Below are 27403 nucleotides of genomic sequence, written 5' to 3'. Positions count from 1 at the left end.
ATCAATCCGCAAACCATCCTGCTGACATTTTCTTTGGAGATGGTTTTTGTGTAAAGGAGTTAAAAATGTGAATACATTATAAGTTTGTGAATGTTTAATTGTTCATAAGTTATGAATTTTATTTCTATGAGATTGTTTCGTTTAATATTTTTGAGTTATGTTTCCCGTGGGAACACTTTCCGGTTGCACGTCTTTAGGCGCTTTCACACCGGAGTACTTTTCCCGTTTAGTTCCGATAGTTCCTGGGATTTTGCGTTCACACCAAAAAGAGAACTTAGTTCATGAGAACTTTTACCCCCTTTTTAGTGCCTGCTAGAGAGGTGGTACTATCCTGGGGAGAAAAGGTTCCAATTTCTGATTGGCTGGGCGAATTGCAAACCAAGCCCCGTAAAACTAGTTTAGTGAAGCCGCCATTGTATTTATGGCATTAGCATTATTAGCATTAGCTTTAGCCCCGCGCACCAACGGAGAGAGAATTACTTATGGCAACACAAAAAAAAACATTGGAGCGGTGGAGTGATGAGGTGTCGGTGTTCTGGTGATTTACTGAAGGCTTCAGTAGAAGCTGCTGGGAGGCCTTCTACTGAAGCCTGTGCCCAACTCCGGGGACTTCCGGCCGGGGACTCATTCCGGTGTGCCTCCCCTCACAGTGATGATGCTGTGACGTGCAACATGGTTGTTAAAGGACATTATGTGCAGTTATGTACACATAACTGGTGCGCAGGTGCGCACCCCCCGCCAAAAAAAGAGCACCGGATCATTTGAAAAAAAGCGCATTTACGCACCAACATTGAGAGAGAGGGAGAGAGAGAGATTTGCGAGTTGCATAAGAACTGGTAAGATAGCAGGGTTTCCCACACATAGATTTTACAAAGTATAATTCGCGAGCCATTTAGGTTTAATTTTTTGTATCCGTCCGCGAGCACGACGGCATCTGCGATCCCTCGCTCTACCCCTCGCTATCGCGTGAAGGGTCTGCTTTATGTGCACAGTAACCCCGCTGCGAGGCTCCGGCGAACAGTTCATGAGCGTGCTCACTAGCGCACCTCCCCCCCCCTCTTCATAAAGTCAAGAACCCCTCAAAAGGTACGGTTTATTTCATTTTAAGGATGCGCACCAAGCAACATCTCCAGGTGCTCCTTTGAGAACCAGGGCAAAAAAGTTATGTGCACCCCTGATTATGCGTTTGTTGTCCTCGGGTATGTTTGTATTATATTTGATTACTCAAAAATAATGTTATCTTGGCAATTTCTTAATTATTCTCCAATTCTGTAATATGTATATATATACACTAACAGTGACGTGAGCAGTGATATGCGACGTGGATGTTAAAGGACATTATGTGAGGTTCTCCTCAGAATAAATGCCAGAGAACATAGGAGATGCTTCGCTGTCCATTCTTCCACATCCTCTATTTATAACGTGTCACCTGCAGTTGTGACCCGTTACACTTGATAATGACATGTGCTTGGAAGTCTGAGTTATGTAATGTTTTTATTGGTATTTTTGGAGAAGACCATTTTACAACAGATTTAATAATAATTCAGAGCTCTAAAGAGAGGGAGAGAGCCAGAGTATCATTCTACCATTGACTGTTGCCATCCGCTGCTTATATTGTTGACAGGCAAACTCCTAATCACCATAGGAAAACAAAAAGAAAACAAGAAAGAAAATCCAACATTTTGATTTTTTAAACAAAACAATTTTCATGTTTACATTTGCCTGGAAAGGAGGGAGTGAAAAAATTGAGGAGTGAAGAGGGGAGAAGATGCTGAGAGGGTTCCACTGGGAGAGAAAAAAAGAGGGCCAGCTGACTATCTTCTTAACTTCAGTTTCCAAAGAAACCTTACAAAAAGTCAACACTGAAAGGAGGGCAGACAGGGATGGATGGGGTGGGGGGGTCTGGGGCGGGGGCAGGGGGCTACAGCCTCCACATCCAAAAAAAACCTGCTTTTTCATTCTTCCTTTTCTTTCGGAGTGCAGAGTTTTATTATATATACATATGAATATATAGATGACACAGCTGACAAAGGCGTGTGTTAATCTATACATTTCCATTACATAGATAGTTATTATGGAAGGGGACACAGACTCTGTTTGTCGCTTGTCCAGGAAGAGAGACTTGTTGGTCCTGGTCACCAACACTGCTGCACCCTGCTGTGGGCCTCAGAAACCTACAGACACAGAGACACACAGTTAGAACACACACACACTGCAGAGTACAGGATGCTACATTACAGCTGAGTGGAGAGGCTACACAGAGGAGAAGAGTCCAGCTCATACAGTTCAGAACTCTACTCCTCTGCCAAGTCCTGACCAAGGGAGAGTCAAAGGCCCCAGAAATGCACTGAAGCATAAAGGCAGATAGAGTATAATAATACATGTTGTACAGCATGGCATTGTCTGCAATGAAAATAAGGCAGAACACTCCGGTGTCTTCACTGAGAGGGACTTTGGCTGTGAGACTCACTTGCTATGATACAGGACTACAACCTGAGCCAAAACGGACAAAAACAGGTGAACTGTGTGAGCATTTGCACAAATAATGCAGAATGTGGCAGTCTTTGCACACTGATGACAGAGGAGCCATGTCACAGGGACCCATCAGCTCTCCCTCTCACAGTCCTTCAGCAAGAGGAACATCGGGGTGCGACCAGGACGGGCTGTTAAACCACGTCCATTTCACTACTAAATTAGGCATGTTGGAATCAGGTAGTTTAATGGTATAAATGAAACAGACCTGACCATTTTTGAATTGTGATCAAACTAATAGAAAGATGGAACAACGCACAAGCTGAGACTACATGTGCTATCTGCTCTGATCCCAGTGGCGTATGTATCAGTACACAGAGCTGTGTGTGCACTGCATGTTTGACACACTCCCTTGGGTCAGGACATCAAACACTGTGCTCTGATCAACTCCTGCAGTGCCCTGAAAGTGAAGAGCATTTTTTTTTTAATATACATTAGAAGGAATATAGCACAACATGGAAGTAAAGCAATATTCTTTTTGTTTACATTTAAAAATGCTTAACATTTATTGTGTGCCTAAATTCAATGAATAAGCCAGAGCAGCAGGTTAAGGTTCTGCCACTTTAAGACACACCCAGGGTGTGTGTGATTCACTCAGGTATGATAGGGTGTTCCCTCTGCTCAGCATTTGAAACATTGCATTCCCTCAAACACTTACTCAACTGAATGTTTAACAACTCCACTAATTCAATACATGTGACAAATGCCTGTTCATTATCGTGGAAATTGTGAACTGACGGCACTGTCGTGAAAACAAATAAGAATATGGCCTCTTAAGTATGCCAGTAAGTACCAACAGTTTGACGTGGGGATCATTTAACACAGGCTGTTGACTAATCTTGACATATCATGGTCATGCTAGCAAAAATGCACTTTTTAAGTGGAGGGGGACGTGTTGGAACAGCTTCTGATGAGCCGTTTCCTGTCAGCGCCGTGTGACGCTTCATCAGGACAACTGACTGACAGCAGGGAGAGGAGAGCAGAACAGGTTCAACGGGCCGTCTGAAAGATCAGTCATCTACTTTCCATTATGTTGGTTTGGTTTCCGGACCACCGTCATATATTCCTTTCAAATGTTTTTAAGCTAGCATTCTGTTGAAGCCAACTCCTTACTTTCTGAACGTAAAAGAAAAAGTCAAATACTTTCAAAAAAGAAGCCCTCGTACCTGCAACTAAGACAGAAAAAGCTCAAAGTACGCAGCCATGTTAATCAGTTGTGGTTTAGAGTGGTGGTATCTGGGAGCGTATAGGTGTCTCCAATTTGAACATCTGCTTTTATGTCAGATCTGTGAAGGACTTCAGTGTTACAAATGGTTGTTCTGTGCCAGTGCTGTCACTGCCCGCTTATTGGAAATGCAATATGATTTCATAAAAGAATAGATAATATAATCACTGAAAACAAAACATTACATTTTGTAAAACATTTTACAAAAAATGACATGTTACTGAACAGAAACTGAAAAAGGAGAAACAAAACAAAGTCAATGTAACAACCCAAGATAATCTAGTACTGACGAGGTGAGCTCCCATCGATGACGCTGTGAAGTGGGGAGGCTACTTTGGAAGTAAAAGTCTTATTCATTTAACTTTATTTCATTAACACTTCTACTTGGATCACCTCGAAACACCCTTGCATTAAACTCTATTTCCTCTCCCCACAGGATGTTTTTGAGAGACTGGAAATGTGTGCTGCTCAGGGCCTAACCTCTCCACTATCAGAGCCCCCCCTCCAGCTCTGTTCTATCACTCTGCTGTGCATCAACATTCTATCTGCAGCCCCTCTGCTGCAGCATCAGTACCGGGGGAGAAGGGGATCCTTCCCTGGTTGTGTGTGCTTTGTGAGCTGCAGTGCGTGAGGGCTGAGGTCCACAGAGCTGCTGAGGTCCACAGAGCTGCTCAGTCCCTGGTTAATGGTGTACCAAGTATCCACAGAAATGAAGGGGTGAGACAATTCTTTCAATACCAATTATTAGCAATCACAGAAGCCGACCACCAATACTTGGAACTGACATACTGTACATTTGCATTAAAAAAAAAATAATATTAGATGTCAAGTTTTAACAATTAGAATGACAAAACGTTTCAGCACTTAATTAAATGCATGCTGAACATTTTTTAATTTTTTTTTTTTTTAAAAAAGGATAACTTTTCTAAATGATCAAAAGAGAGCCAATGTTTTTCCAAACTTATTTTATGTTTTGCAGACTGCCTTCCCCGGTGTAATATTCCATGTTGCACCTCATCACATCACAATGCCTTCAAGAGATATTCCTGTTGGTGGACAGGCTTGTTGAAATGAGTCTCTAAAAACTCACTACAACTTTCCTTATGGCGAGTTATTATTATTATAAGTAACTTAATGTATTTATCATTGTTTCCCCAAGAACACCCCGGGGCGGATTGATGTTTGCCACAAATGAGAGTGAGAGTGGAGATAGTGACAGTACACCTTCAGTCCAGCCCTGAGGGGCCGATACTCCTTGATCACACCTGCATGACACCAGGTGTGATCAATAATCAGGGTTCCTACAGGTTTCACCAACACAAAATACATTTTAAGACCACTTTGAATAGAATTTAAGACCTATTTCACGGCAAGAAAGTATGAAGGAAAATTGCTATGCAAGTAATTATGGGACGTATTTCTTCTTTCAAAGTAAATGTATTCATGTTCAACATAAAAACGATGACTGAACATAACAGCATAACAGTACACAGAACTGTGTTAGCGTGTTAGGCAAAAAGTGTGTGTGTGTCTCTGCGTGTGTGTGTGTGTGTGTAACAAGAGCTATATTCAGAGCTCTGCTGCCTTGGCTACAATATTTCATCGTTGCTGTTGTATGATTGGTGTTTAACTACAGTATTTAGCGTCCACAGCACCTCCGCCTTTAGCGTTGACATAGACCCACACGTCGCACGGAGGTCCCCCGGTGTTGTTACGGGAGCTGCTGCACTAGCTAACGCTGCACTAGCTAACGCTGCACTAGCTAACGCTGCACTAGCTAACGCTGCACTAGCTAACGCTACATTGGCAAAAGAAAACACTACATTTCTTTTCAAAAGGTGCAGCGGGCCTCAAACACGTTCCCCTCCACTGGTTTCAACCAAGCACTAAATTCCATGTTTTCCAACCAAATACGGTTGAACTTACACTTCCCCATATTTATTTGTAAGTAGATTCGAAGATACCTGGGTTTCTGACTGCCGCTAGCTGAAGCTTGGTTGCTAGGTTACTAGCTGGGTGTTCTCCAATAAGGGGCAGGGGGAAACAAAGTTAGTGATTACTGGTTCCATGTTGATTTATTTCAATACAGATTGTTGGGGGGAACTGAAAGGCTCTTACCGTACAGGTTACTTTGCAGCCCGGACATTTCCCCCAAAACACATTTTAGACGCGATCGCAACACAGAAGTACCTTTCAAATCCCATCATTTTTAAGACCTTCTAAATCATATTCAAGACCTTTCTTATTTTTTTTTTTTTAAATCATATTTAAGACTTTTTAAGGCCTTAAATTCTGATTATCAAATGTAAGACTTTTTAAGATTTGTATTCCATTATTCAGGGTTCTTTATAAGAACCCTGAATAATGTTGCAGTCAAATACACAAGGGTTGAGAGAGGAAGGAAGCGGAAAGAATAGGTCTTTAACAACCTCCAGTTTAGAGAGGAAATGTTAATAAAGACAGGGTCAGAGGAGTGTTGGGAAGTTGGTCAGCATTAAAACAGTGTGGTAACAAAGAGCCTGTTTTCCAACCCCAACAAAAGGAACAGAATAGCATGGCAACAAAGTTAGTAGTCAAATTCCCCAAGGACGTGCTTGCTTCTGCAAGACAGACCAATTGTATTAAATTGTTTTATTTGGGATGTTCTGTTCTTTAAAAAAGGTGCCTCCTAAAACTTGTAATACTGTTTGGCTTCATTATTCCAAAAGGAATAATTAGCTACTTTTGCTTTTGAGTTCAAATTTGGTGTTTTACTCTTTTAAAAAATAAATAAAAAGGGCACTGGGGTGTGGGTTAGGATATAAAACAGTATCTAAAGTACTCCCTTTTTACTAAACTGAATATATATATATATATATATATGAGCAATTGGTGTCTGTAATAAACGTCGCTTGGCTGTTTGCTACTAACCTTTCATGTTAGGCTTGGGTTTGTCAGTTTGCTTGCCTGTGGGGGTTTGTGCCTGCTGGCCCTGGCCCCCGGAGGAGGCCCCCTGCTGGGCTGCTTTCTGTTTCAGCATGGTCCAGTCAAATGTGTAGTCATACTGGTGGTTCAGAGTCCTTCAGAAATAAAATAGAAACACAATGCCAGCACAATATTAACAACAGTCAGCTGCTTGAAGGGGAGGAAGTCCTTAAGAATAGCAGGTAGAAAACCAACATAGAATATGGTGAAAGAATAGAAACTGTTCTGCACTCAATGAAGCTTCATTTGTTCATGTATACTACATAAATCATAGACCAAGACTTATGCATTTATTAGCTGTGACGGCATCATTTTATCCAGCACAAATGATGGACTGAAGCTGCCTTTGGTGAATATTTGCCACATTTGTTTACAGTTCATTTTGTCCCAAGTGGTCCCGAAGACTGACCTGCATCAACCCTGGATTTGCCACAGCAAAAATGGCCTTTTCCTTGTGTATGTGTAGAATGTGTGTTTACCTGAAAAGGATGCGGAACAGTTGGCGCAGGTACATGTAGTCTGGAGCCTCCTCAAAGCGTAAGCCGCGGCAGTAGTTCAGATACATGGCAAACTCTGCTGGGAAACCCTGAAAACATCGAGTCATACATTGAGTTGTGTGAATGTGGAGGAGGAACTTTTATCACGCTCCATGATCGACATGTTCTTACCTTACAGAGGACCTCAACAGGGGTGGACATCTTCTTCTCAGAGATTTTCTCATACTTTTGCTTCTTTGTGGCAGCCTGACAAATAGACACAACATTAACAACGCTCCTAGAGACATTCTACCACTACAGCGTCCTTGTATACTCTGTGTGACACTCAGTCTTTTGCACTATAAATGCACTATGAGCTACTATTGCAGCAGAGCAACAATCAGGTTTGCCCCACAGGTCATTGGTTGCTGTTCCTCAGCAAGGCAGGTTTATTTACACAGCACATTTCTAAATAGGCAAGTGCTCTACAAAAACAATTTAAAAAAAAAACTGTAGTAACAATTGTGCTCATTGGCATAAACATTCTATAATGGGAATGCTGTGTTGTCCAAATAGCATATTTTCAGTATCCACATTGTATTTCATCAGAAGTATAACTGAAGTATAACTGCCCTCTGCACTTCTCTTCTGATGGCACATCAAGTGGACCAGTACCCATATTCACAAAAGACAGTCTAAACCAGGGCTCTCCAACACGTCGATCGCGAGCTACCGGTAGCTCGCGGGCAGCTTTTCAGTAGCTCGCCGCTCGATTATCGATTATAGCGTAGTAAGGTTGCTTATTGATTTTTCAGCCGCGGCTGGACAATAACATTTTTTTGTTTTAGAATTTTTTCTGTCACACGAATATCAAATGGTCGGTGACGCAGAGATCAAGGAACAGACGTGACAGCAGCACAGCGACAACACACACGGAGCAGTCTGCTTTCTCCACCAGCACCAGTCCAGAACTAACAGCAGAATGACCCGCTCTGAATCAGGCCCTGTCGCTGCGGCTCAGAGACACACAGGGAGGGATTTGTGTTTTTTGAAAAACACTCGTTATCGTCATGTCAGATTTTTGGTGGATTTAATCAAGTCTTGGATTGCAGAGTATGAATGTCCTCTTGCTATTTTCAGTTGATAAATACTTGTGTAAAGTTTGTGAAGGCAGGAGGAAAGCTTCCGCGATCACCGTCTCCTCTCCGTTCCTCCAAACCCCGCCCCCTCCCTGAAAATAATGAGTGACAGGCTGATAGTGACCCGATAGAAACTTTATTATTCACTTAATCACTGATTGAGATATGAAGCTAACTTAATCTCATACATTCATGGGATTTATGTAACAGTAAGACAGAGAATGTAAGTGTGCACCCACATGCACTATTTTTGTTTTTATAATGCTGTTGTAAATACTCCTGTTGTCTGCTGTGTTCAGACTTAAGTCCTGTGTGTGATGCCACATTCAAGACATTCAGTGTCTTTTTTTTAACAGAAGACCGTTGCTAGAAGCTGCAGCTAGACTGCAGAAGTATTAGTTTTTTGTTTTTGAGGATGGAACCATTTTCACACAGATATAGGGAGGCTAGACCTATACACGTGATTTATTATGGTTTATAATTTAATGTCAAGACGAAGAAGAAGAAGAAAAAGATGGCTGAACAACTGTTCAGTGTCAATCCTGTGGAGATCTCCAAAATAATGTTCAGCTTAAGTCTCAGCAAAACTCACAACATTTCTGGAGCCTTGTAGACACCGAAAACTATAGAACATTCACCAAGCAGCACTGAAAATGTCTGCTTTATTTGGTTCTGTTCTACATACCTTTGTGAAGCAGCTTTTTCTGACATGAATGAAATCTAAATACAGAACAAGACTGACTGATGGACATTTAAATGACTCTATTAGAGTGAACCTAAGTGGGTACACTCCAGCAGACTCCTGTATGGTGGACTGCATGCAGTGCCATTCATCTCACTAACAAAAGAGTGAAATGCTTGTAAGGTGGTGATTAAGGACACTCATGTGAATGTTCAGTGATGTACTTATTATGTGGGCCATAATAATATGTGAGAAATCTTCGTTTTCTTGGACCTTGATGTGAAGTTAAGATTTTTGATAAGCTTTAGGTATTGCAATTTCACACGTGTACAAAAGTATAGCTTAATTCAACTGATGAGGGCTATGTGAATAAATGTAAGCGATGTGATGCAAGTAGCTCTTGGCCACTTTCATTTTTTCAAAGTAGCTCTCAGATGAAGAAAGGTTGGAGACCCCTGGTCTAAACAGTGTGCCACAAAGAGTTCATGTCCAACCAAATAAAGCTAAACTTGAAAAGGCACCACACAAAAAGACAATCAAAACATTGGGAGAATAGAGGCGAGTATTACTGCCAGTCAGTGATGTTTCCATACCTTTAATCCCTGCCACGGCAGACTGGTTCTGTTGAAGTACATCAGCACGTAGCCCAGCGACTCCATGTCATCACGGCGGCTGCATACAGAAATAATGTTAGTTGCTGAGAACACAATCAGGGCATAGCTGCATACATTTACATGTATCTTTTCAGAAAAATAGATTGAGTCAAATATTCAAATATGTGCACAGACCTCTGTTCAATGCCCAGATGTGCGTTGATGGAGGCGTAGCGGGCTGTGCCAGTCAGGTTCTTGTCTTCTCTGTAGGGGATGTGCTGCCGTGTTCGGTTGTCTCGGTACTTCTTCGCCAAGCCAAAGTCAATAAGGAACAACTGAGAGAGAGGGAGAGAACACATGCTGGTTATCCATCACGGACTTCACACTGACAAATGATAATGCAATAGTTCATCAAACATGGAGATGCACTATATTAAATAGGGTCCTTATATTAAAAACACAGACAATTAGCTGAGTCCTGCTTTAAAATATGAATGTTGAAAACTATGATCAACTGCATTGATTGAGGAGATCCGAGTTCCATGCAAAGGGGGAATACGTGTCATATCAACAAAAACGTCCCTAAAAACAAAAACACCTGACATAGCTTCAGTGTGGTAAGAAAGGCCTGATGCCTAGAGAAACTAGCCAACAGAAGCCTTTTTAACTCCTGGATACATTTTTTTTTTTTATATAACTTTTTTAATTGAACCTCTTGATATTTCTTACAAAAAGTATTCATAATGAAGTTACCACAGATGTCGTTATGTTATTAGAGCATCTTTTTCTTGTGTTAAATCACGTGTTGTCAATCAAAATGAAACATCTGTAATTCGTAATGTAATGGCTCATACAATAAAGAACGGGACACATTCAAGTTATTATCGGTGACTATATACAAGTGTAACACTTCATGAATATGCAGACCAAAAATAAACATAACCAGTCCAACCTCACCATGCATGAATGTTTACTGCCAATATGAACATCCAGACAACAAGGCTATTAAGGGGTTTACAGGCAAAAACAAATGACCATGTGAAACAAGTAGCAAGATGATCGGTTTCAGCCATACAAGAGTTCAACAGGGCAGAAACGGGCAGACTGTGGGCTCTTTGTGCTGTCCTGTGTAGGCTTATCCATCTTCATACATCCAACAAGATTTAAAATGAGCCCTATAATCCATATCTTTAGTCACTCTTTGCCAGAGCTGTCACTTTTAAAACCTACAACACGATGGTGCTGGTGTAATTAAAGTAAAAGAAACACACCTCACCAGTTCAAACTCATTCCATGACCAATGTCACACACCACCCTCCAGGTTTGTGTTTGTTCAGAATGCAGTTTTTGGTCGCTATAGACCCATAAGATCTCTAAACACTTCAACCTGAATGTAGCCCATACGGAGGTCAGACATGAGGAAGGTTTTATTCATCTTACAAACAAGTCTTTTACTCATTTGAATAGTATTCGCCATTTTGTTTTCAAATGTTTGCAGAGCAGATCATCTCGAACATTAAGGTATTCTCATACAATCCTGACACCGGGGCTTCTATAGACATTAAATCCAAGGACAGAATACATATTGATGAGATATCCTACACTGAGTAGGGAGGCAGTAAAAGCAAAGATTTACAACCCAATCAGGTACAAGGGAAAACAACCATGAGTGACACGGAAGATGACAAATCTATTTTTGTCCAACTATATGCAATACCATTGGGAAACCGTATTGAAAAGGTGCTTTAAAAACACACAAGCTTGGAAACTAAGACATTATACTAACCCTTTAAACAACAGACATTCCTTGTCCATGCTCACTACTACATGCTGCAATCAAAAGTGACCATACCAGACAATCTGAAATAGCAACTTACACAATGTCTCAAGACAAACCGGCCTAGGTCCCCCTCCTCCCCTGATCATCTCAAACACATCAACATACGATCAAATATTACAATTATCACATTAATCATTATTGATTATGCTAGCAAAACCAGGCTGGCAGTGGAATAAACAAAGTAGGAGTTTTTCTGTGAAGGTTTTTCCTTAACGAGCAAAAGTGACAGTTTAAATCCGACTTTGCAGTAGTCTTGTATCTTAGTGACTCGCATGGAACTTCCACCTTCTTAAAAATAATTTATATTTTAAGGCCGATATGCAAAATGTGGACACATTTTATATAAAAAGGACTATTTATTTGAATTTAAATATAACAATTGAAGTGATACATTTTACTTTGTGGTATAGGTGTCTTATAACATTGTTATTTGCAGAGCTTTTCTGTCCATCCTTTTGGAGTGGAAGCATCCTGCTTATGCATTGAACCCTCTGCTTGCCAATTAAACATCAGTTCTGGGAGAAACAGGGTTAAGTCAAACGGTCTGCAATCTAATGATACAAGGATCAGGTTCAATCAAGCTCAATCCTGCCTCAAATCTGAGATTAGGCTTGAATGACTATATATAGCGAATCATTGCACTCGACTTGAAGATCCTTTCATTACCATCAGGAACAACACATTACAGAGACAACAGGAAGCCATTTGAGCAATGATTCAAGGGACTGGGACCATATATTATTACAAATAAAAACAGTAGCTACTCCCTAGGCCAAGCTAGGAAATGTTGTTTCCTTCTCCCACTGTAATGAAGTGAATACTGGGTGGGAGTACATACATTGGGTATTATGAGTGTAATATGGGTGCTGGTGGTCTGACTCACTCTAAACCTGTGTATTTAGGTATGATTGCAAAGCAAACAACTGCTGTAGTGAGGCAGCTGGTGTTGTGGTAAAGGTCACACCTGGTTTAATCCTGAGAAAGGTGGGTCCTGAGAAGAGCTAACAGCCAAGCTTCTTTTCCTCTTCCCCACTGACGAGTCTAAACACTAGGGCAGACAGTAGAGGGGCAGGGGTCAAAATCACAGCCTCTATCCACCTTCAGTCACAGTAAGCATGAGTACAACAGGCACTTCTGGTTGCACCCACATGGTTTTCTCCCATTGATACAACTAACAGTGTCCTGTACAGCTAGGATAGGCTGGAACTACATAGGCAAAATATCCAGTTTAAATCTTTGTGGTACAGATGTGATCAGTCAGGCCATCAGTCTAGAAGAAACCACATGACTGTGGATTTCTTCTGTCAGGACAACCGCAGTAAGATCAACCCTGTACAACAAGCCATTAGTGTCTCTGGAAACATGGAGATAACTTCAATATTATGTCTGACAGTGACTATAAACGCCAGTGCAGACAGGCAACACCATGGCTTAGAAAAAGACCTGGGGAACGAGGGGGTTTGGGCAGAAGATTGTAAAGGGCCCATGGTAGTCCATCTTCCACCAATTCACCCTGGAGAGTGGATATCATCTGAACCAAGACGTTCACAGGACAACACTAACATGGGGAGTTGTTGTCTCTTCAATCATACGCAGATAAACAGATATTGGGGTTAGGTCTGTACTAGAGTTGAGTTAGTATTGGGAAAAAAGTGTATGGTGAGCCAGCTATTAATTGTGACATTAAATAGTTACCTATATCACATTAAGATGCATCTAAAGAACTTCTTCTGATCAACTTTTTTAGATCGAACATCTCCAACTCTTTCCTATCCGTCACTATGTTGGACAAAAGTTCCAGGCATATGGTTAGCTGTCATATTGTGATATTTTTCGCAGCAAAGCATTTAAGAAAACAAGCATCTTCTCTCATACTCTGTGCTGGAGCACAATTTACTACCAACATTAATTTAGGTATCGTGAAACAACTGTATCCAAACAGCAGCAGCCCCCGCTCTACAAAGACAAGCTTGTACTCCACATTAGTACTTTTCTTTACCAAACAAAACCAAAACGTTTTGGTCCTAGCACTGGTCTGGGGCACGGTCGATCAGTTTTAAGAGACAACATGAACCAGTTTGACACTGCAAGCACGTGACTCAAGTCATAGTCAGCCATAGACTAACCTGAACCAGATATGTTAATGATACAATCAAAGTATACGAGTAAATGTTATCGTACAAAAAGTGCTCAATCAATATATAACATTAAACTATTAAACACTTGAGATTAAAAACATGACATGGTAATGAACAGCATCACTTGGTCCTAAGCACATCATTATCAGCACTAGCACATGTTGACATTAATTCTTTTATGACTAGTTTTTCATCAGCTAAAGCTACAGACTTGTTTCGTAAAGATTCTTAGATCTGCAAAATCTCTTTTCAAAGACTCTAAATCAAGTACATTTCAATGCACAAGCGGGAAATCATGCTCCTGTATCATTTGTAGAATAATCAATAGTCTAACCGGTTGATGGATGAGATACAGTGCCAACAGTACTGTGTGGGTACGGAGGGTTACAATTCCACACTGCCTTTGAAACAGTCAACATAAAAAACAAACTGCGCAAGCTAGGGAAGATTGCCAGCACAATCCCTGTGTGTGTTTTGGTTCAGGTACTTCATACAGATCTGTGTCCCGCCCACCTGCAAGAAGAGAGAACATTCCTGCCGGAATTCTGAAATGTTAACGGCCACATTGGACACAAAAAAAGAAGCATCAGATCTTTATTGCTAATCAAACCAAACCATTAGCTGACTGTACTGCTCCCTCAAAAAAAAGACACCTTGTTTAATTTCCACAATATACATAGACAGAGCTAATACTCCCAAAACATCATGGCCTACAAATGCTTAAATTGTCTATATATTATTAGATGCTCATTAGGTTTTTTTGGTGGAGTCCCGATGTCCCAATGTTCACTACTGTAGAAAACTGGGTTTCATCAGGTTTCTTCTGATTTCAGGCATCAACCTGGTACAGAAGTATTAGATCTTGTTACATCCTTTGAACAGAAACACAAAGCTGTCAAAGAAAAACGACCAGCAACAACATCCTGATCGAATGCTTTGCATGGCCTCAGGTCTAATGTGAACCGTCCCTTGAACACACAGTAAGCTCTGATTTGCTTTAAGATGAACTTCCCTCTACTGTACAGTACAACAAAATAAAATAAGAGGGAATGTACTTTCTTCTACCCAACTGTAATGTTAACCATCTGTCAAATGTGAACAGAATAAATCATAATTCTTCAGTTAATGTATATTTGAAGTTTTTCACTTTGGTCTAAACCCTCCCTCACAAGAAATGAACATTTGTAGCAAGGTAAAGCAGGACAAATCAGAGGAGGTGTGCAGCAGAGTTCACATCATGTGAAAGTTGCTACAACATACATGCCATTCTTTAACTCTACCAGACGTTGCCTGTCTGCAAGGGCTCCATATAATACGAACAGAATCATCTCATTTCAGGCAACTATGAATACATACCTCACACCAGAAGAACAAATGACATCACAAAATGACAGAAAGAAAATGAAATGCAACTTTTATGTATTTTATTTTGGTTTTATAATTTCGCCATCTGAATGACTTTAAAGTTACGTCAGACTGCCCTCAGTCAGTGTGCTAGTCCTTCAAAATGAAGGTTTGTCAATATTAAAAACAGTAACGCAACATCTTCCAGTCACCGAGCAACACAAACACCGGAAACTGCCATCAGTGCATCTCACCTTATTGTCGATGGTGGTAAATAGGGCTTACCACCATGCCGATGGATCGGTTCATCCCTAGTTATAAACATCTTACAATAATAGGGATTTATGGAGGCATTTAGTGTGGAACGGCTTAAAGAGTCATTCTACCCAAATAACATCTATTTTCTTAGTTGGAGCACTATCGATCAAATACTGCCAACAAAAAAAAATTTCACATTAAAATGGGTGCAATTAAATGATCATTTACACTAGGAGACTGCTGTCAATCCTCTGACGCCTGCTTTTGGATAAAGAAATTAAAATAAACTGTCCGCCATGACCATTCATGAATGTTTGAGTTAATACATTTGCCATGCAAAAAGGGCAAACCTTCATTTAGCTTTACACATCTACAATTGACTGCTGAATGTTAAAATAGAACTATGTCCCTTTAATGACATTGTTTCGGTAGTTGTTAGCTTGAAAACATAAAGTTCCATCTAATAATAGATTACATTTATATAGCGCTTTTCCTGGTGCTCAAAGCGCTTCACACGCAAGTAAAGAAGAAACTAAATAACAACAAAAGTTAAAAGTGCTAAGCTAGGTGGAATAAGGGCGAGGGGTTAGTGGATTAGGAGTTGAAGGCAAGAGTGAAGAGGTGAGTTTTGAGGGATTGTTTGAATGATGTGAGAGTGTTGGCAGATCTGACGTGGCTGGGGAGGGAGTTCCAGAGTGAGGGGGAGGCTGCAGCGAAGGCCCCTGCAATCTAAAAACGAATTCTCCTACTTGGTTCCAATCTATCAAAGTTCTACCGGCAAAGCACCAATCATGCACCTTTACAACTCAAATGAGCTCCGTTTCACCTCTGTGCTGGGGCTAGTTGGTTTGCAGTTGGTGTATCTTGCTAACCTCTCAAGAACCCATTTACTTTCCATCGACTAAAGCCCAATAGTTGCAACGTCATGACTTCACCACTAAGCTATTTTTACCACCATCAAGGAGCATCTGCGTTACACGACGAAACATTAGCGACAGACCACTCCAGGGATTGGTAATGCCGTTAAATCCTAGTGGCAAACCATTAGCCACTTTTTTTATCTTGTCGCTACAACTTCGACATTCGGCTCTTGTCATACTCCCCATGAACGGTTGCTTACATAAATCCTACCCCATCTTCTGACGTAAGCCTCTAGGCTCTCTTGCCCGAGTTAAATACTTTTTTTAAGGCCAGAATTCAACGTCACTGCAGTGGAAACACGTAAAACAGGTTTGCAAACAAGCTCTGAACCATCCCTGAAACTGCCTCGAAGAAAAGGGTTTCAGCGTTCAGAGTGTAAGGAAGATTCAAAATGAGGTTGAACTGCTGTGTTTAAACGCGCTGAAAAGTTCATGAAAGTGTGATATTTTACCTTTCAATACCCCAATTCATTTTATTTATACATTTATTCAGACATTGTAAATAACCTGACAGATGCGAGTTAAGTTGTTTGAAAAAATAAAAATATGTTTTAGTTTAGTTTTTATTAAAGACAAGTAGGTTGCTAAGGTTAATTACAAAGCTCGTGCAAATGTTTGTAAGCAATAATGCCATTATTAGTGGTTAAAATATCATAAAACATTGTTGTTCTACTAACTAGTTGCTTAACATTTTAAAAATCCTAAGCAGACTATCTACTACTGTTGATTGCGTCTGTAGAGCTCCTAACTTTACAAACATTAACCGATGATAGAGAATACATTCAAATGTAAGACTGATAGCAATAAGACATTTGTGAGAACAAAAAGTGTGAAATATGGAAGCAGAAAGAGACAAGAAGTCCAATAGTTAGAATAGCAGCCAGATGGACAGCAGCAAACAAAGGAACAAAGCCTAAAATAAAAGACAAAAAGCATCAGAAGACATTTCAATGTAATTGTTTGAATTGCATTGTTAGTTCAACTTAAGCCTGGCTTGAACACTTTGATTCCACTTTTGCCTAAAATAAAGCATGTTACTAAATGGTTTTCCATAACCCAGTATTACTCTACTAAACAAACACTAGTTATAATTTGTGCCTTTAAAGGTGGGGTAGGTAATTTTGGAGAAACCAGCTCGAGTGCGCTAGAATTTGAAAATACACAGCGGAAAGAATCTGCCACTTCCTTACAGAGCCCCTCCTCCAACACACACATGACCAATGAGGGCACGAGATAAGTTTGTGCACAGATGGAAGGCTGACAGGCAGGTAGGCCATCCAGTTATTTTAGCCGGGCCGGCTAAAATGATTGGTTGTGCTTTTTACAGTACTACAGCTTCCACAGATGATATTTTTTTATGGATTTTTTGTCACTGAAGATATTCATTGCTATCAGGATGTTAAGAGCATTCCATGGAATATAACAAAAAGTGTATCTCGAGCCGGTTTCTCAAACTTACCTACCCCACCTTTAAGGTACAAATACTAGAAGTTTAATAATGATATTAACAAAATAGGTTAACAAAGATTTGGTTAATAATACATTGACAAAAATAAATAAACAGCTGTGTGTAGCTTAAAGGTTTTACCTCAAGTTGATATGTTTGTTAAAGCTAGCCTGACATTTTTTATATAAACAAAGACATAAGCTAAAGCCATCTTTGAAAGTTTCAAACAATACCATTCATTTTTATGTATAAACTAACTTTTCAAAACTATTAATCATTTTTGTTATTCAAAATATCATGTGGTGCGACTGTCGAACCTTGACTGCTGTGCGGAAATCTGATTTAAATGACCTTATATCTGAGACCAAATTAATGAGCTGCCTTATTTGGCATAATTTAATTTTAAGTGTTGTAGTGCCGTAAAAAACAAAAAAATGTTTGTTTTAAAATTTCAATCATAATAATCAAATATCCTTTGACCAATGATTTTGTTTTGTTTTTAAATATCATGTCAAGAAATCACAATTTTGGGACTTTTTCTGGAAGGTTGGAGAAGACTGCAGAAAGAGAAGTGTAAAATGAAAATGCCAGTGTTACGTCTGAGGAAACAGCTTCCACAGAGGAAAAGCCCACTGAAGAGACACTCAGTCTGAGAGAAGACTTTAAGACAAAGGCAGGCAAGAAACTTTCAGCCGAGAGAGAGCCAACTCAGGGCTCGACATTATAAAATGGCCCGCTGGCCCGGAAGCACTATTTAGACACCCCGGGCCAGCATAACGTACTTTCCACTTGCCCGCTCGGGCCACTAAAAATATTGCTTTAAAAAAAAAAAAAAAAAGGTCCTGTGGTAGAGGTATTTTGACTAGCAATTTTGTTAAATTGTTTCGTTTATTAACGCTACAACATAGCGTTATGCGAGGCGGTTGTCGTTGTTGGGTGAAAAGCAAACAGCTGTTTGCTGCGGATCGCAGCGCGGGCAGGCTCCCGTGAGCGCGCTCGTTCACTACAGACTTTCGCGCCACCTAACCATTCGCCAAAATGTTTTTAATACCACCGGTAACCGGCCAAGCAAAAAACAATCTTCAAATAAAAGAAAGTCACCGGAGGAGTTAAAGAAGAAGAGGGAGAGAAAGTTTCAGCCACACTGGCTTGATCGATGGAGTTGGCTTCTATAGAGTGGTGCAGTGACACGTCCTAAAACCCTTTTATAATTTTCTAATCATAAATCTAGATTTATGATTCGAAAATTATAAAAGTAGGGTAGACATGTGGAGATTATCCGGCTGAACAAAACGTGCATTTATCTAACAGGTTCGTTTTCCACAGACCTTATTTCCAGCTATTTTCCAAAATCCTATGGAGGAATCCCATGCTGGGAACCATCAGCTTACTTCCTGGTTTTAGGACGCGTCACTGCACCACTATATATGATGCCAATATAAACAAGGTCTTTTGTCGGCTCTGTACATCAATGCCGACCTATGCTGACAAGTAAGTGAAGAGTAGAAAATATAAAAGGTATTCGCTATAGGGAAATGTCCCAGCAGTTTAGGATAATGAAGGTTCTAATCTAATCTATTACATAGCCATTACAGGTCTAACTCCTGATAATGACAGGAAGGCAGAAAGCGCATTATACTAATAATAATAATAATAATAATAATAGCAGACATTTAACAATGACCACAATATAATTATTTTAATAAACCAAATATGAACAATTGAGGAAAATGAGGAAGAACTGATGATTCAAATGTTGTAGTACAAGTAATAATGTAGTTTGTGCATAAATTACTATTGCAACAAATGTGTTCATTTTCTTCATTATTAGTCGATTCTTTTGGACGAATGCTCTTGGGCCAGTGGTTACAATGGTGGGGCCAGTGATAATACAATTCCACCGGCCCGGAGGGCCAGTGAAATGTTACCCTTAATGTCTACCCCTGACACTTATAAATTATTTTGTACTGGAGATCAAAATTGTCGCCTTTTGGCAAAAAAGAAAAGAAAAAAAGAGTTCTAACAAAGTCCCTCACTAAGCTCCATGCACAGTTCACAGAGGTGGAACAATTTATCTCCACGTCTATACAGACAGCTCGATTGTTTTAAATGTATGTGGTGGGATTCTTTTGATTTTCTTTTGATGTTTTAAATTTGGGAATCGCTGGCAAGGGGGCTACAACAAAATGAACATATTTGACCGTGATTTAATTGTAATACACGTTTCAAAATGATGCCGAAGTAACAACATACTGATACCGATTAGTAAAAACCATGCATTAATGCTTTGACAAGTCTGCAGACAGACGGCAGGCGAAAAAACTTTTAAAATGCGTGTTTTCTGAATGGAGATCGGCTAAGGTTGTTGAGATTACAGAACTCCTGCTGTTCATATCCTGAGATTTGATGGCTATAAAGATGTATAAATAGTTGCATTCGTCTATTCTCTTTATTTTACAAATGTAGCTGAGCCAAGAACAGGGAATGTTGCTTAGAGTATACATATATATATCAATAAATAAACAAATGACCTGCCAGATCTTACCTTGTTACAGTGACGGCCAATGCCCATGAGAAAGTTGTCTGGTTTGATATCTCTGTGGATGAAGTTCTTTGTGTGTACATACTCAATTCTGCTGATCATCTGAAGAGGAAAACAATGCCATAGTTAAATATTTCACATTTACCATCCTCCTTTAAACAAATTAACATTTTAATGAAAGGGTCCAATCAATTCCACTTGTTAACAAAAACATGTATCTTCAGTAAAGTAAAACAGACCTCAGATAAATATTGGCTAATTAAAGTCAGAGGGAATTTGTGTGTTATAGCAGGAAAACACTGGTTTAACTAAGAACAATCATTTAAGTATTACAGTAAACCAAACCAATGAGGTAGTCTTCAATGCATCATGAACAATGCCCCATTTATCTATGTTATTAAATGTTAAAAAGTCTGCCGTGTTAACCAGCCTTTCGACTATGGGAGGGACTAGAGGTCCCACAGGAACCCAAAGCAGAGATCATGCTTACTCTTTACACACAAAGCTATTCTACACATTCTAACAGAGAGGCTAACCTCTCCATTACTCGTTCAAACCATGATTCAGCCACATTGCTGCTGTAGAAGATTACACAGAGATAGATGTGGGTGCGTGGAGCTACCTGGTCTGCCAGCATAAGGACCGTCTTCATGGTGAAACGGCGAGAGCAGAAGTTGAAGAGGTCCTCCAGACTGGGCCCAAGCAGGTCCATCACTAGGACATTGTAGTCCTTCTCTTGGCCATACCACCTGGAGAAACAATGGTGATGTTGTGAGGGGGGCAGAGGGTGTGGGGTTGATCTGAATCAATAACATGTCTGAACTAACTTCACAGGTTGACCAGATCTGATAATTCTCAGCTTTCTTAAGATGTAGCATATTTCTTAAGATCTTATATTTTGAAGGTTAAATTTAAGGTTCTTGCGTTTCCATGTGTTGTGCTGCAAGAAAGCACCGGAACGAAGCTCCAAGACTTATTTTTGGGGGGAAAAGAATATTTGCAGTTCACACATACACGCGTTTTTTTTTTTTATAGGCTCAAGTCCACTGTTGTCAACGTACATGAGCCTTATGTTCTGATGGCAGCAGGACACTAAGGTTGTACCTTGAGCAAAAAGTAGTTCAGCTTTTTTTTTTTTAAGAGGCTATGATGCGCCATGGTGACCAGACGTCTCCTTCAAGAAGCAGAATATGAAACAATATCTGAGGTTCTGATATGTGTAGAGTTCTGACGGTTATACTGTAGCAGCAGCTGTCGTTTCTAACAGATATAATGAAGGCAACAAGTTCTTCCTCCCCTTTACTTTCCTCACTCGTCTCTCCCCCTTTCAGCCATCAGACTCCCAGCTCAAACCCATGGGCTTTACACAACAACCAATAGCGTGACTTCTACACTGGGGGGCGGGACATCTAGAGCGGCTCGCCTTCATCTGATTGGCCAAATATATACATGCAGAGCATGAATGCATGGCACATGCAATAGGCTACCATGTATTGCAGTTCAAGCAATCTTTGCAATATGTATACTGCAAATGTTGATATAGCAATTACAATAGATTCTCAATTAAATCAATTGTAGGTCATCGTGTGGGTACTGTAATAGGGGGCCCCATGTTGTATTTTGACCACTAGCCTACCCCTGTTAACCGACCACTAACCGTTAGCTGACATTAGTTTAGCGGTGCTGCTGTAGTTAAAGTCCGAGGCTGCCCTGAAGCAACGACAACCTGATTAACAAACAATTCATAATTTACCACCAGCTGCAGCTTAGGGATGGATATTGGTTAGATTTTAGTGTCTAATAAACTACATTTACATTATTAAATTAGAAGAACACCTAATATTTTTTAGTGAATGGACATGGAATACGTTTAAATGCAACTCAAAAACAGCTCAAATGACTGCTGACAGTAAGTAAGTTACTAGCACTCCTGATGATTTTCACAGTAGTTTGTGGTTCACGATGTAGCTTTTTCCAGGGATAGACAGTATGTTAACAGTTGATTACCCTGAACTTTAAGTATAATTCTATGCAGAAAAATAATCGTTTCATTTCGATTACGTTGTTTCCGTAATCGTTGCAAGACAAAATCGTAATCGAGATTAAAATACGATTAATTGCACAGCCCTAGGGGAGAGTATGCAGGACAATTGGCAGCATGGATTGTCTTGTGTTCATCAATTACTTTAGCTGCAATTACTGGTATACTCTGCCTGGGTTTCCGTCAGTGTATTGCAAGCCATGTGGCTCACTTTGTGTCTTGCATACAAGTATGAATTTAGCAGTAACACTATAGCTGTGAATTTCAAACAAAACTGCAGTACTGCGTGTGTACAGTTTCATTTATCTGAATAATACGAAAAAGGAAAATCAACTAAACAATGATTCTATCCATTCAACCGAGGTTGGCCAATCAAAAGGATATCATAAGCCTCAACACGTATTACAGAGCAGTTCCCAGACAAACTGCATTTACAACACATTAAGCAAATATCACTATACCATATAAACTCAATTCTCAGCTATGTACACCAGCGAGTACTACAGAACATCATACAAGTAACAATAATTAACTCTTTAGAACTAATAACTAAACTTTCTAAATAGCAAGAATATATTGTAGAATTTCTAGAATTTAAGTAGTCATCAATTATTTGTTGCAAATGTAGTTTCACCGTCATTGGATATCACATTTAATAAAAAATGCTTGCGACATCTTACGGGTGGCTTTGACTCACAACTTTAGCCCACTGTGGAAAATAAACATACAGCTCAGCAGTGAAAAAGCTGAAATACAAAGCCTGTCAGAGCTTGTTTTGCCGCACACAGAGAAAAGTGTAGTGTATTTTACGTCATGTGATCGGCTCTCCTGATCGGCCTTTATAGAGAGCACCGATCGATCGGCAGAGAGTGAATATTGGCCGATAACGATCGGCGGCCGATAACGATCGGAGCATCCCTACTTATAATGCTACCTTGTGAAAAACGATTCCAATAACAATATTCCAGTAAAAAGCTGCACTCTAAAACTCTGGTAAACAAGACAACGGAAACATGTAGCAGCAAAAGGCATTTTAAATCTTCAATAAATAACATTTAAATTGACCGTGGGACAGTTTAAATATGTTTTTCAGGACAATGGGGGAAAATGGTCTGGAGCCGTTTATTCCAGCTGCTTTGCAACAAAAAAACATTGTTTTCAGCCATGTACGGGATAGCATTTACTATTGTGCTTCTTGACAATAATCAATCAGTATCAGCCACAAAAACCTGAACAGGGCATTTCTACTTCAAATCAGATACATATTCCAATACAATAACCCAACTTAAATCTATAGTTTGTTCTAAAATATAGTTGTATGCAAATAATCAAAAACATACAAAGTAGAGACAGAAAATATTCATTATTTTTTCAATAAGACTCTCTTGTTGTATTATTCATAATTGTGGGGTAATCACCACAGCATTTTGAGAGAAAATATGAGTTGCCTCAATTGTTTTTTAAAGAAAGTGACAGACAAAAATACTGAAACTATGATAGGTGACGACTGTATAAATGTAAGCAAGGATGTAGTAAGAATGGAGGAGGGGCAGCAGGAACAGCAGGTTGGACAGGCTCTAACAAGTCTTTGCTGCAACATTAAGCCAGCATTACCAGCACACCATTTCAATGAGCAGTCCCTGCTTACATTACAATAAAAGACCTGCAGTAGTTAGTGATTTATACTTAATTTATGATGCTGGTGCTAGTTTTACAACCGGTCACTACAACTCACTTAATGGCCTGCATAGAGTATTTTAAGTTACCAGCATTTGGTAACTCTACAATGGCCATGAGATTCAACAACAATGCACGATTGGCATGTAACACATGTGTGCTTAGATCTATGACAGGGGTTACCTTACAAAGCAGTTCTAATTTGTTAAGAAGGTGTGTGTGTTCCAGCTCAGGTTTCAACTAAGTGAAGCCTCACAGTCATTGTCTCTTTCCAGCCATGTGCCAGCTGTACTGTATACTGTATAAGGCAGTACGTGGTAGTGCAGTTAGCCAGATATAGAACAGGGATAGGAAAATCAACACCAGTCAAATGTTGGTATTTTCTGTCTGGCACACAGACAGATACTTTGAACTACAAGCCGTTTTACTGAATGAAAATGTGACTTTCCAAAAACAGTACATTAACTAAGTCGAAAACTTAATTTTGAAAAAAACAAAACACGTTAGCTTAAGTAAAATGGTGCTTTGATTTTGCAATATTACGTTGCCACCGGCCAAATTAAACTGGGCCATTCCCAGCTCCCGATTTTCCGTGACTGCCAATCTCAAACAATTCAAATAGCTCATGATTTAAACCGTGCTCTTTCAGGTGTAGTATGTTGCCCAAGGACATGTTGAAATGCGGACTTAAAGAGCAAGGGATTCAAACTCCTATCATTTGATTGGTGGCCAACCTGCTCTACCTCCTGAGCCACAGCTGCACCTCAAGGGGCCGATTAATGTTAAAAAAAAAGCCATGGCAACGTTTTTACATCAGCCAAATAATATGAACAAAATAAAAAAGGTGTTGCTGCACAACAAGTAGATTCTCTTGTTTCCCAAAACTACAATCAGACCAGCTTGACTAGTAGAAGACGGACAATTCACACTGAGTGACTCAGGAATTTCTACAAGTAGATAATCAGGCCATGATGTGCAGTACTACTTTAAATATGCCATCCTCCATGCTCTTCATTCTAGAGCTTCAGGAGTCACTTAGATATGGACTTCCTCTTCTGTAGCCTCAGATACTCATACTTGCACCATTTCAGGAGACTGTAGCCTAACACAGATCTTAAATGGCTGTTTACAATGCCGCAATACTCGTTGAACAGACCATTCCATTTATAAATTGGGGTTTGCAGTAAGTACACAGGGGAGAATGAAAGCCTAAAAGGTCATTATTTCCGTGTCCGAGGGTCTGCCATGGTCCCTGTGATGCAAAAAACAATACATCAGTGGGGGTATCCACACAGCCAAAATCACCGGCTGCACAGACGACACGCTAAGCAAGTGTGCCTGCTCCCGTTTCACCCCACACTGTACTTTTGCACCTCTTACTTGTTAGCCAAAAATAAGAACAAGTCGATAGTAATTTCAAGCCTAGAAGGTATGCACTACTTGACTTTTTCTTAAATTGTATTAAAAGATATGAAACAAAAAAGGTACAAATAGATTTCCTTTTACTTACAATACCGAAAAGGTCAAATAAAATGCACGATGGGATTAATCACAGAATAAAAGGAACCATGAAAATGATTTATTAAAGCCGAAAAAACCTAAGTGTCAACATAATTAAGAGATAATCAAACAGTCACTTGGGGGATCTCACTCACAAGAACCATTAATAAACCAAACAATCCTGCTGCCATGGTAGAGCAAAAACATAATTTGGCCTGTATTGGTTCTATACTATGAGGGGGAAAACTTACTATCTATGTTAGTGTGCACAGAACCATATTTAAATGTTTATTTCAATTCTATTTTTGTACAAGTATTGGCCACCTATACTGTCATTCTCATTCATATACAACACTCTACTTTGATCCATCGACGATTATGATATTTACAACAACAAAACCCACAATGTATCCTGAAGTAGGGCTTGTGTTCTAGCGCCGTGTTAATGTGAGGAACTGTGGGCCGCAGCTCCTCTCTAAAACCTTACCACTCGATCCGTTGGGCTACACCCCGTTCTCAACAGTTACTGCCGCACAACTAAACAAATTCCATGGAAAGACAAGTACACGTAGAGGCTGGAGTTAGCAGTGAGAACACCTCCACCGCGGGGCTGCGTTGTTGTTTTCGAGTCTGTGCTCGGCCGCCATTTTCTAACAGGGGAAGGGAAGACATGTTGGGAGCTAACACAACAAAAGAGGAGCGGCCATTTCCAAACACATAGTTGGTTTTCCTTACTACCATCAGTTGATATTCACCACAAAAAAGCACACATATGGAACAGACTGATACAAAGTCAAATGTACGGGGAAAACCGACGGGGTTGTTAAGCGTTCGCGAGACATATATGGTTCCTAGAATAGACTGAGTGATGTGAGGCAGATTAGCAGGCCTAATGCCAGCAGTGCTGCTGCCTCTTTAACGTGTGTGCTTTACCACACTTATACAGCTAAACAGTGTCATTTACAACAATGTGTCACTTTTCCAGCAGCGAAACCACGATGTGAAAGCCGGACCGGTTACCTGATGTGTGGGATCCCGACCCCCCCTTGTAGAATTTTGTACAGCTTGCTTTCGTACAACAGCTGTGGATGTCTGGCTTTCTGTGACTCCAGTTTTACAGCTACCTCCTGAAAATGACAAGCACAAAAAAAGATGTATACTACAGCTTCTGTCACTGTTAGTTTCAGCAGGACACATGGTGTATAATGCATTGTGAGGAACGTTAGCAGTTTAATAGTATAGACCTGCTTCAACTCTGACTCAGCCACATAAATATGGTTTATCACATTTACTAAATTAATATAGTGTAAAGAAGACGTTGATGCAGTAGATTACCTCTCCATTTGTGATGTTGATGGCCAGATATATGTCACCGAAAGATCCTGATCCAATTTTTCTGACAAGCTTGTATTTCCCACCGACTATGAACTCGGCTTTGGAGCCACTGCTGCTCGCCATAATATCCAGCAGATGATAATCTCCACCTGATCACTTTGGGGAAATCTGTGTAGCAGTCTAGCACGATTGTCAGCAGTACATACAGAGTCCTGCGTGTCCAGTTGGCGTTGACGAAACCAAGTAGAAACTAATGTTAGCTGTATTCCAAAAAGACGTGACGACAATAAACGGAAAAAGCCAGCCGATTTCTTCTGTTGGCTTTTTTCATAGGCTACCGTCTACAATGGATCTTCTTCCAAATAAAACCTCCTCCAAAAACACGGAATGCCGTGTCAGTATCGAAGTATATACATCCAAAACTAAACCCGATAAAGCTTACGGCCTTCAACAGCCACCCAGCTACCTCGAAGTAGCAGCTAGCGAGCTCTAACGTGAGCTCACGTTAGCATCAAGCTAACGCTGTCGCAAGGACCGTCGCGGAAAAATGTCCGGACCTCCTCCGTGATGAGAAGCAAAAAACAGCCCCTTTAATTAAACCTCTGATGGTGCTGTTGCCTTTTCAATCTTTTCCGTTACTTAAGGGCGTTTTCAGCAAACATCAAGGGTCGCAACAGTCTGTAGAAAGCGCAACCCACTCACTCCGCCATCTTGTCTTCTCTACCCTTTCTCTCAGCTGCTTTCCGTTGG

The 27403-nt window shown here is 40.2% G+C and overlaps 1 protein-coding gene across 4 annotated transcripts; it reads right to left on the bottom strand.

The window, feature by feature from the left end:
* Nucleotides 1-1475: 1475 nt before the first annotated feature.
* Nucleotides 1476-27403, bottom strand: csnk1a1 (casein kinase 1, alpha 1). Of its 4 annotated transcripts, none has more exons than XM_034134233.1 (11): nucleotides 26654-27403; nucleotides 26339-26445; nucleotides 20723-20849; nucleotides 20104-20202; nucleotides 12416-12499; nucleotides 9807-9946; nucleotides 9612-9690; nucleotides 7390-7464; nucleotides 7201-7307; nucleotides 6668-6816; nucleotides 1476-2174 (listed from the first exon to the last, which is right to left on the bottom strand). In XM_034134233.1, exons 1-11 carry the CDS (start codon nucleotides 26774-26776, stop codon nucleotides 2167-2169), a joined length of 1098 nt encoding a protein of 365 aa, XP_033990124.1. In that variant the 5' UTR covers nucleotides 26777-27403; the 3' UTR covers nucleotides 1476-2166. The 4 variants fall into 4 exon arrangements, with proteins under 4 accessions (XP_033990124.1, XP_033990136.1, XP_033990144.1 ...); XM_034134245.1 differs by having other exon boundaries at nucleotides 6704-6816; XM_034134253.1 differs by lacking the exon at nucleotides 12416-12499 and having other exon boundaries at nucleotides 26654-27402.

Source organism: Trematomus bernacchii, unplaced genomic scaffold, assembly GCF_902827165.1.
Source record: "Trematomus bernacchii unplaced genomic scaffold, fTreBer1.1, whole genome shotgun sequence".
NCBI classification, from domain to species: Eukaryota; Metazoa; Chordata; class Actinopteri; order Perciformes; family Nototheniidae; genus Trematomus; species Trematomus bernacchii.
This window is presented reverse-complemented; position numbering and strand designations above follow the sequence as displayed.